Source organism: Gymnoscopelus braueri (genome assembly GCF_963280865.1).
Source record: "Gymnoscopelus braueri genome assembly, chromosome: 19".
Lineage (NCBI taxonomy): Eukaryota > Metazoa > Chordata > Actinopteri > Myctophiformes > Myctophidae > Gymnoscopelus > Gymnoscopelus braueri.
The window spans coordinates 49,191,879-49,203,917 of record NC_137621.1 but is presented as its reverse complement, the minus strand read 5'-3'; the positions used below and the strand labels follow the sequence as shown (position 1 = coordinate 49,203,917).

General features: G+C 38.1%; 1 protein-coding gene across 1 annotated transcript; it reads right to left on the bottom strand.

Annotated features, from left to right (window-relative positions):
* Positions 1-5,639: 5,639 nt before the first annotated feature.
* On the bottom strand, positions 5,640-11,838 carry cfd (complement factor D (adipsin)). Its single transcript, XM_080415215.1, has 6 exons — positions 11,589-11,838; positions 10,286-10,442; positions 9,499-9,634; positions 8,146-8,285; positions 7,524-7,653; positions 5,640-6,988 (listed from the first exon to the last, which is right to left on the bottom strand). The coding sequence occupies exons 1-6, from the start codon at positions 11,644-11,646 to the stop codon at positions 6,839-6,841; spliced, it is 771 nt and encodes a 256-aa protein (XP_080271341.1). The 5' UTR covers positions 11,647-11,838; the 3' UTR covers positions 5,640-6,838.
* Between the last annotated feature and the right edge of the window lie 201 nt (positions 11,839-12,039).

The window sequence follows — 12,039 nt, the reverse complement described above, 5'->3', positions numbered from 1 at the left end:
GGTCAAATAATGGCCCATGGGGTTCATTTTAACCCTTTCTGACACCTATTCCCAATCAAACCATAAAATTGAGATAACAGAAAATACCATAACTCTTGAAGTAAACAACATACAGCAACAAATGAACACATTTTTCTATATCATTTTGACCCAAGGAATTAATTGAAGTGGCTATTATAAAGATTCAAGCACATCTTGACTCTATTTCAGGACATAAACAGCCAAAAACAAGCAGAAAACATTCAAATCACATCTACACTTCTCTTTGTACTACATTTTTAAGGTGTATTCTTTTTTACCATATGTCTTTTCGGACCCTAAAGGTGTAAGTTTTAATCTTGTTGCCCTGGTCAAATAAGGGCCCATGGGGTTTATTTTAACCCTTTGTTACACCTATTCCCAACCCGAACCATACAATGGAGACAATAGAAAATACCATAACTCTTGAAGTAAACATACATAGACAAATGAACACATCCCAAGGAATTCATTAAAGTGGTTATTATTAAGATTCAAGCAGGTCTTAACTCTATTTCAGGACAGAAACTGCAAAAAACTAACAGAACATGTTCAAATCACATCTATATTAATCCTTGTATTAAATACTTAAGGTGTATTCTACTTTACACCATGTTTTTTTGGACCCTTATGGTGTCTAGTTAAGATTTCTTCTTGTTGCCCAGGTCAACTAATGTCCCATGGGGTTCATTTGGTGACCATTTTAAATCGATGTCCACAGGAGTGGCGTTTTCATATCTGAACCAGACAACGTACAAAGACAAATAAACCCACTTTTTCATAGAATGTTTACACCAGGAATCTAATGGAAAGGTCACTGACATGGTACAACCATTCTTTATTGGTGAAAAACACACAAATATCAAATTCTGGCTTATATTTAGGCATAATATAACTTTCTTAAATAATCAAAACATAATGTCACTGATCGGTATCATCCATCTCAACCTCTTCCCTCTTATCATCATCATCATTAAATATTGTTAGGATGAACATACACCAACCTGAAAGCCTTTTGAAATTTGGGGTTCTTCTGGAGCTTTTTGAGTGGTGCCACCTTGCCCTTGAAGGAACTAGTACAGCCCTGATCACTGAATACATGGTACCCAAGCAGGGTGCTACAGTATGGCTGCCCAAGAGAGGTTGCTAGCTCCGTGACATTTACCAGCTGACGGTGCCTGCCTGTGCCAGTGTCAAGGTATATGAGCAGGTTGTTGATGTCGTCATCAACATCAACAATCATTCTTGGCAAATCTGCTAACACAATAACTCACCAAAGTTATATAGGTATTGATCAATCAACTCACTTCTCAATCTAATGCCACAAGTTTATGAGCTGTTCCTTCCACGATGAGAGCAGCTGTTTCACATTTTGCCAGCCGGGATGCTGCCTCCTTACTCCCCCAGACCTTGAGCATCAACTGGCAGAGCTGTCGCTTATTTTCCGCATTGCCCAGAAAGAACTTAAAGTCCTGGGGTTTCCTGGTGGCTTGACCTTGCACTATGAATTTCTCCGAAAGTCCACGCCTCAGCCTCTACTGCGCCCTTGATGGAATCAAGAGTGGTCTTGATTCCATCAAGGCGCAGTAGAGGCTGAGGCGTGGACCAGCTTGCTTGCCCCCATGCCAGGACACACTCATCCCCCACATCCAGTGGGTGAACTATAGAGTGACCTGCCAATCTTTTGGAGGCCTAAATCCTATGATGATGGTCAGGGGTGGCAGAAGACAGAAGGAGGGATTCTGGAGCCTGTCTGGTCTTGTGGGCCAATTCTGCCCCTATCTCTCATTGACCTGTTGGCTGCTGGTGTCATCAGTGATGATGATGATGATGATGAGAGGGAAGAGGATGAGGTGGAGTTTGATGATGAGATGGATGATACTGATCAGTGAAATTGTGTTTTGATATAAGCCAGAATTTGATATTTGTGTGTTTTTCACCAATAAAGAATGGTTGTACCATGTCAGTGACCTTTCCATTAGATTCCTGGTGTAAACATTCTATGAAAAAGTGGGTTTATTTGTCTTTGTATGTTGTCTGGTTCAGATATGAAAACGCCACTCCTGTGGACATCGATTTAAAATGGTCACCAAATGAACCCCATGGGACATTAGTTGACCTGGGCAACAAGAAGAAATCTTAACTAGACACCATAAGGGTCCTAAAAACATGGGGTAAAGTAGAATACACCTTAAGTATTTAATACAAGGATGAATATAGATGTGATTTGAACATGTTCTGTTAGTTTTTTGCAGTTTCTGTCCTGAAATAGAGTCAAGACCTGCTTGAATCTTATTAAATTATATGTATAAATGTGTTTATTTGTCTCTGTATGTTTACTTCAAGAGTTATGGTATTTTCTATTGTCTCCATTGTATGGTTCGGGTTGGGAATAGGTGTAACAAAGGGTTAGAATAAACCCCATGGGACCTTATTTGACCAGGGCAACAAGATAAAAACTTAACTAGACACCTTTAGGGTCCTAAAAGACATATGGTAGAAAATAATACACCTTAAAAATGTAGTACAAAGAGAAATATAGATGTGATTTCAAAATATTCTGCTATTTTTTTGCTGTTTCTGTCCTGAAATGATTTGATTGGGAATAGGTGTCAGAAAGGGTTAAAATGAACCCCATGGGCCATTATTTGACCAGGGCATCAAGAATTAAAAGTTTAGTACAAAGAGAAATATAGATGTGATAATTGTGATTTGAACATTTTCTGCTAGTTTTTGGCTGTTTCTGCCCTGAAATAGAGTCAAGATGTGCTTGAATCTTAATAAAAACACTTTAATGCATTCCTTGGGTCCAAATGATATAGAAAAATGTGTTAATTTGTCTCTGTATGTTGTTTACTTCAAGAGTTATGGTATTTTCTGTTACCTCCATTTTATGGTTCAGATTGGGAATAGCCGAATAGGTGTCAGAAAGGGTTAAAATAAACCCCATTGGACATTATTTGACCTGGGCAACAAGAATGCATCTTAACTAGACACCATAAAGGTCCTAAAAAACATATGGTAAAAAAGAATACACAGTAAACGTTTAGTACAAAGAGAAATATAGACGTGATCATTAAGATTTCAACATTTTCTGCTAGTTTTTGGCTGTTTCTGCCCTGAAATTGAGTCAATATGTGTTTTAATCTAAATAAAAAACACTTTAATGAATTCCTTGGGTCAAAATGATATAGGAAAATGTGTTCATTTGTTGCTGTATGTTGTTTACTTCAAGAGTTATGGTATTCTCTGTTATCTCCATATTATGGTTTGGGTTGGGGTAGGTGTCAGAAAGGGTTAAAAATAAACCCCATGGGACATTAGTTGACATGGGCAACAAGCAGAAATCATAACTAGACACCTTTAGGGTCCTAAAAAAACAGGTTTGAGAGATGTGTTTTTGGGGTGCTCACGGAGCCTCGAAACTGCCCTACTACATGAGTATAAGGATTTTCCACAAATCTATCTAGATCAGGGGTGGGCAACTTTGATGATGGAGAGGGCCACTATACCGCACTCACTCTAGAGGGCCACATTGCATACACTGTCGGGCAGAAACCTCTTATCTCCATATTTGAAAGTTTTTTGTAAATTAATCGATTAACTCGTCATTCTAGTATGTCACACAAAAGTAGCAAAAATAGCAGATCTACAAGGTCAAAACTGAGCTTGTAGATCTGCTGTTTTTGCTATTTTGGAATTGGAATCCTGAAAAGTTAAATTTTTATTTAATTTCTAATGCATTTAGTTATACTTAAGTTAACTTTATGAACTTAAATACAAATTCATTGGACATAAACAAGTTATTGAACTAATAATATAGACTGAACTAATTAAAGCGAGTCATGATTGTATGTTTGGAATTGGAACAGCTGAAATCAATATATCACCCCCCCCCCCCCCCCCACACACACACACACTCCTGTCTCCATTACATAGGCCCAGGCAGCTGGAGGACATGAGTGTCTTTTTGACCTAGCTGATGTTACTGTAAGTGACAATGTCTTAATTCATGTATGGGTCTGTGAGACAATGAGGTTAAAGGGCAAGACCACTTTGGTAGAGGTTTGGGTTGTGTAGTTACCTTGTCATGATGTAACTCCAAATGTGGACAAGAAATCAAAAATAATTGCTCCATTGATTAGAAATCGATTATTTCAAATATGCTCCTCATTGACTTACTTACTTTTAGCTCGTAATCGAACACAAACAAAGCTGATTCATACAATATAGAACATCACCAAATCCATTATTATTTATTTGTTAAATAAAAATTGTAACTTCCTGTTGATTTGACTATTTGAAGATCCGGATCCGCGGATGCAGTCCGTGTTTTCTTCCTAATAAAATAGCAAAATCAACAGGAAGTATTGGTACTTTTACTTAAGTAAAATATCTGAGTACTTCTTCCGCCACTGGGAATAATGACAAAATAGGGACACACGGTCAAAATTGTCTAAACTACCTTTAGGTGAAGGAGCTGCTCTGTGTCAACAGGCTAGTCTGTATGTTAACAAAACATTTCCGGTGCTGGAGCTGATGCAGAGGAAGAGAGTGGCCGAGGAAAAGGCTGTCTGCTGCTTTTTGAATAAGCTGGATATGATTTCTACCTGCACAAGAAGCAATTCTACTTTATGTATATTGGGCTGACCTGTTCTGTGTTCCTTTCCTCTCTATTCTCTCTATTCCCTATTAACTATTCCTGTAATTGCAATGTTGAGAGCTTGCACAAAAAAATATTTCACCCACTCCTTTATACCAGTAGCTAATGGGACAATAAAAGTTGATTATTTTTGTGATTTTGCTAAACCTCTACTGACAAATGGGGCAAATCAGGGTTTTCAACACACTTTAAACAATGGAACAGAACACACCAGCTATAATTATTTATGTGTGTGGGCATTTTGTAAATATGCAACTCATACACAAAACAGATGGTCAAAACAAATGTCTCTTCTAAAATAGAAAAGGCTGAGGCAAAGAAGTACAGAAACAGATTCCATTTACTTTCACCACACGGTACAAGCCCAGTGGTCTGACAGGTACATAAGTTATATCCTCGTTGATATTTAGATTGCTTAACCGTTGCATCGTTAAACATAATTTCTCAAATCCACTCAGCTGCCAAACAATGTGTGGGTTTGCGATAAATGGTGTTGCCTCAAGCCAGCATGATTAATAAATCAGTATGTTACCATTGCAGCTGTGGAAAGATGATTTATTTATGTTGCACCTCTTGAGAAATAGCTCTTGATTGTGCTGTATGTAAACATATTACAATTATGATTAATAAATGTATATTTTGTAATCTTTACAATTATACCCTTCTTAATTTTACTTTAATACTCATATTTGCCTTTTTCAAAAAATGTTTTTGGGGTCTTTTTCTGCCTTTAATTGAGAGATATGGGGAGAGAGATGGGGTGGTGACACACGCAAAGGCTGTCGGGATCGGGGGTCGATCCCGCGACACGCTGCAACTTGCAAGACTGGATTACCAGCCTATGTGGTATGCGCCTGGACCGCTAGGCCAGCGGGCACCCTAAAACATATCAGTAATGCTAACTGAATTGCTTCATAAAGCTGTTCATGTTGAAAGACACAAATAAAGACATGGCATGTTAATGTCATAAATCCTTTAATAGATTTATAAGATCCATTACAGTATGTCAAAATGCAAGATATTTTATTCATCAAAAAGCGAGTTTATACTACAGGGGTGCCATATTCTTTGATGCATGTTGTCCAGTAGGCCTACTGTGTTGGCTACAAATACCGTCTATTGTTTTCTTTTGGGGTATGTGTCACATTATCACACTATTTAACCCATCCTAAATATTAGGAGCAGTGGGAAAGTCACGCACACACTGGATCACCTCTGACCTCGGCATTGACTTTAATGAAAACATTGACGTTTTGGTCGCACCGGACCTTCCTCAAGATCAGATTGTGGATGTACTAACTGTACAGTGTGCATGGTGTTCTGAACTTATCTTGAGCAGGGGAGAAATGCCATAGATATGGCGCCCATGGAACAGTAAAGGGTTAAGCGTCTTGCTCTAGGGGCACTTCGACACAGACTGGGCGGTCAATAGTAGGTGGTGAAAAAAGTACATTTTTTACTTAAGTAAAAGTATCAATACTGCAATGTAGAAATACTATGTTACAAGTAAAAGCCCGGTAATTAAAACTTACTTGAGTAAAAGTACAAACGTTTTGGCATCAAAATATACTTAAAGTACCAAAAGTAAAAGTACTCATGGTGCAGAATGTCCCATTTCACAAGTTCAAAATGTATAAAAACCTTTTGAAAATAGCAGATCTACAAGCTCACAATGCGACGTGATGCGACGCATTGTGAGCTTGTAGATCGGCTATTTTCAAATGACCGAGATAATATATATCTGAAATGGTTAATGTATGTTTTTTGACAATAATCTAAATCTGCAAATAAGTAACTAGTAACTAAAGCTGTCAACTAATTGTAGTGGAGTAAAGGTACAATATTTGCCTCTGAGATGTAGTGGAGTAGAAGTGAAAGTATTGAAAATGGGAAATACTCCAGTAAAGTAAAAAAAATCTCAAAAGTGTACTTAAGTACAGTACTTGAGTAAATGTACTTAGTTACTTTACACCACTGGTCAATAGGCCTACCTTCTAGATTTTTTAAGTGCACAACATTATACAGAACAGCTGGCAAAGGATGACTGTTTACTAAGTGATGTCTAAGGAGGAGGACTGTGGAAGCCAAGCACTGTCAGTGAAAAGCGCAGCGTCCAAACTTGTTTGATTAATAATAGTCTTTGGTGTGCGTTCGGGTCTACAGGGCCAGGGTGCTGTCGATCCAATCGGTGTACTTGGAAATAACGGTGTAGACGCCAGGCTTTTTGAGCTGACCGCACTTCACCCCTCCGTTTGAAGTGAGGCCCACCACCACTCCGTTGTAAAGCAGAGGACCCCCGGAGTCCCCCTGCAAGAGAACAAACGCACAAAAATACATTTCACATTTTGTACTTAAGTAAAAGTATCAATACCGCAATGTAGAAATACTCTGTTACAAGCAAAAGTCCGGCATTCAAAATTTACTTGAGTAAAAGTACAAAAGTATTGGTATCAAAATGTACTTAAAGTGCCAAAAGTAGAAAGTACTCATTATGCAGAATGTCTGCAAATGTATAAAAAGTCTCAAAAATCTTTTGAAAACAGCAGATCTACAAGCTCACAATGCGTCGCATTGTGAGCTTGCACATCGGCTATTTTCAAATGGCCGAAATGTATATAGGGCTGAAGTGGTTGTGTATAATAATAATTAAAATCTACAAAGTAACTAGTAACTCAAGTTTTCAAATAAAATAATTGTTGTGGAGTAAAAGTACAACATTTGCCTCTGAGCTGTAGTGGAGTAGAAGTAAAAGAACCGAAAATTGGAAATACTCCAGCAAAGTAAAAAAAAAACAGTACTTGAATACATGCGCTTAGTTACTTTTACACCACTGTAAACTTACATCGCAGCTGTCTTCCATGGGTCTTGTGTTGTGAGCACACATCATGGTCACCATGTTGAACTTTTCGCCGTAGTAGTCGTCGCGTCGGCACCTCCTCTTGTCCAGCACCTTGATGGTCAGTTCCTTCAGCCTGTTTTTTTGATTGATTGAATATTTCATTATGGCAAAAAAAATAATTAAACAGCAGAAAAAATATACTACAATGGGAGGGGGGGTCGTCTGTCGAAAGGTGAATTTTCAAGGCTGTTTTTTACCCTTTAAGACCTGGAACGCATCTGTGTAATTTTTTGATTTGAGCTAAAAAGCATTATTTTACACTTTTGCCATTCAAAAATAGCAGATCTACAAGCTCGAGTGCCGCGCTACGAGCTTGTAGATCTGCTATTTTTGCTTTTTGCTATCTTTGCTTCTGGAGGTCCCTGGAACAAAATATTTTGGGATCGGGGTCGGCGGCCAAATACATATAACATGAAAAAGTTTGAGAACCACTGATATAGCAACATACGTTTTTTCAAAACGGATTTAGAAGACATTTTGTAGAATCGGAACCTCAGGTCTTAATGGGTTAAATGAGCCCAGCGAACTGCATTTTTTTGAGGGATGGGGTTAGACTATTCCAAACCTGTCGGCCCTTTGCTCCAGGTTGTTGACGGAGCCCCAGCCCGCCACGTCGACCATGGCCCCCGTGCCGGGGTTGGTGCCGCCCGCTCGCAGGTACTTCACCTCTCTCACGGCGTCGGTTACAGTGACCGGACGGTCCAGCTGGATGATTCACAGGAGGGGGGATTTGTGTTATAAAACCACTATTGTCCCTATTTTGGGCAGTGGTGGAAAAATAACTCACATTTTTTACTTAAGTAAAAGTATCAATACTGCAATATAGAAATGTAATTGAGTAAAAGTACAAAAGTATTGGCATGAAAATATACTTCAAGTACTCATTATGCTGAATGTCCCAATTTGAAATGTATAAAAATCTTTTGAAAATAGCAGATCTACAAGTTCACAATGCGTCGTATCGTGACGCATTGTGAGCTAGATCGGCTATTTTCAAATGGCCGAAATGTGTATAGGGCTGAAGTGGTTCATGTATGTTTTGTAATAATAATCAAAATCTACAAAGTAACTAGTAACTAAAGATTTCAAATAATCGAGTAAAAGTACAAAATGTGTCTCTGAGATGTAGTGGAGTACAAGTAAAAGTATTGGAAATTGGAAATATTAGTACAAATACTTCAACATTTTACTTAAGTACAGTACTTGAGTAAATGCATTTAGTTACTTTTCACCGCTGATTTTGGGCATGTTATTAATAGGACGAACCTTTGAAAAGACATTGTCCAATAGCAGATCTACAAGCTTGCAACACATTGAGATGTGATGAGTTGTGAGCTTGTAGATCGGCTACTTTCACTGCGCGTGTAAGTATGAATCATGGCTTGATTGATTAAGCCACTTCATCATATGTCACTTGCCTAAACTGCAAAGGCGCGTGGTTGTATGAATTATATATTAGGCACAAAGAACATAATGTTAGTGGTTGAATAGAGGTGGTTATACTGTACATGGGTGTGCAAAACATTAAAGGTAGGGTAAGTGATTTACTTTGGTTAAAATAAGTGTTAAGTAGCTCTATATTCTGATAGTACTCATTGCTATAGAGTGTTTGTTCAGTAAAAGGAGTCTCCTTGTCTCTCCAGCTCTTTATTAAACAGAAAATGCATTTTCAGTCCTCTCTACTGATTGGCTTAAATGTTGTCACCTACCTGAAAATGTACTATATTCTGTTTAGTTGGAGAGACCCCTGTGACCGAACAAACGCTCTGTAGCAATGATTACTATCAGAATATAGTACTTTAAATATAAGTAATATTATTTTGCACCCTTTTTGTCTCTTCCGTATAATGACCATGTTTTGACTGATATAATGGAAACAAATACAAATAATACTTTTTTTTGGTTTCTTCATATTTACCTTGATTAGGGCAATGTCGTTATTATAATTTGTCTGGCTGTAATCTGGGTGACTGTGAGCTTGTAAAATATCAAAGGTTTGCTTTGTCTCTTCAGGTTGACTCAGGGAATGGGCCCCCAGCAGTACTTTCATTCCTCTGTGGAAACAGCATATTCAAATACGGCATATTAAAATGTGGAAACAGCGTTATTCAAATCAGTGGTGTAAAGTAACTAAGTACATTTACTCAAGTACTGTACTTAAGTAAAATGTTGAGGTATTTTTTACTTGACTTTTTTTCCAAGTTTCATTACTTTTACTTCTACTCCACTACATCTCAGAGGCAAATATTGTACTTTAACTCCACTACTACAGTTATTTGAAAACTTTAGTTACTAGTTACTTTGTAGATTTTGATTATTATTACAAAACATATATTAACCACTTCAGCCCTACAGTATATACATTTCAGCCATTTGAAAATAGCCGATCTACAAGCTCACAATGCATTGTGAGCTTGTAGATCTGCTATTTTCAAAAGATTTTTGAGACATTTTATATATTTGCAGACATTCTGCATAACGAGTACTTTCTACTTTTGGCACTTTAAGCACATTTTGATACCAATACGTCTGCACTTTCACTCAAATACATTTTGAATTCCGGACTTTTACTTGCAACAGAGTACTTCTGCGTTGCAGTATCGACACTTTTACTTAAGTAAAACATTTGAGTACTTTTCCCACCACTGATTCAAATACAGCATAATATAGCACAGAAACAGATGACAACTAGGTGTTGTTCTCACCCAGCCGGATGGCAGTGAGCTGCAGTCATGACCCACTGAGGAGCTACCAGAAAGCCCCCACACTCATGTCTCATGGTCTCTCCCTGTGGGACCTGGATAGAGGCCATGTACGGACGTGAGTGTGGCGCCGCATCTCTGCCCCCCATTATGGCCTCACCTGAAAGGATGAAAACATACACGTTTAATGGTGTCCATATTTTGGGCAAATTTCAAAACATATATATATATTTTTTTTTCAAGAATGATGAAAACAGCCGACCGCAAGCTCACACGTAAGCTTGTAGATCTGCTATTTTAGCTATTTGCTGTATATTACAAAGTGCATAGAGCTTAAATGGTTAAAGGAGTAGTTCGCCCAAAATTCCATTCCTAAGCCAATAATTTGATGACTGACGGGAAGATTCTAATGTCTCCGGCAAAGTTGACACTTTCCGTCTCCGGTAGGTAGGTCCTCGACATGAAAACGTTTGAGAACCACTGATATCTCCATGAATTCAAGTCTCCATGGGGTGACTAATCGATAGAAAAATAGTAATTTTGGGGGTGAACTATATCCTTTAAGTATTTCACGTTATGAGTCTTTATGATGAAATATCTGGATGGATGCTAATCTAATAATAATAATAATAAATGAAACAGTGAAAATACAACAACGTGAGGTTAATGCGTGCAACGACATACAATGAGCAATATCACACAGTATCAGTGGTGGAAAAAGTTTTCAAATGTTTTACTTAAGTAAAAGTAGCAATACTGCAATGTAGAAGTACTCTGTTAGGCCTACAAGTAAAAGTCCGGAATTCAAAATGTACTTAAGTACCGAAAGTAAAAAGTACTAAAATGTTTGAAAATTGCAGATCTACAAGCTCACAACGTGTCGCGATGCGACGCGTTGTGAGCTTGTAGAAAATAGGGATAAAGTGGTTAATGTTTTATAATGTAATAATTTGTATCTGCAAAGTAACTAGTAACTTAAGTTTTCAAATAATTCTAGTGGAGTAAAAGTACAATATTTGCCTCTGAGATGTAGTGGAGTAAAAGTAAAAGTATAGACAATTGGAAATACTCCAGTAAAGTAGCTCAAAATTGTACTTAAGTACAGTACAGTACTTGTAGTTACTTTACACCACTGCAAATGAAACAGTGAAAATACAACAAGGTGAGGTTAATTCATGCAACAATGAGCAATATCACACAGTATCAAAGTCTCAGTGTTAACAATGAGCATTTTACTGTGCCGTGAAAGAAGGTGAAAACACATGCAAAATGATCATAGCTATTTAAAGATGCTACTGTAATTCACCCTGTGAAATGAGAGCGAAAGCAGCGTGCACCAGGAGCAGTTCTTTCACCAAGGCCATGGTGTCCGTCTTGGGTTGACCGATACAAGCAGTGCCGGAGTTCAAAATGCTTCTTGTTCGCTCACCGACGCAAGGATTACTGGAGTTTTAAAGTCTTCCTGTTGACAAGGGGCATAAATCAAGCCGGTATGGCGCAAGACATGAGCGGGAAGCACTGCAGGCAACTCCCTTGTTCCAGCATGAAAAAATAGGTCAGGAGAAGTACAAACTGTCCGGCCAACCGCCTTTCACTTTGTGTTTATACTAATGCATCCAATTTGGCTGACAATTTTTTGTAGGAGGAGGGACTGGGGCAAGAATGTGGATTTCAATAGCCTATAGTGACTGACTCTGACTCTGAGGTGAAGTCTTTCATGTGTGGCTATTGTCTTTCTTGAGGTGAGAATTAATGGC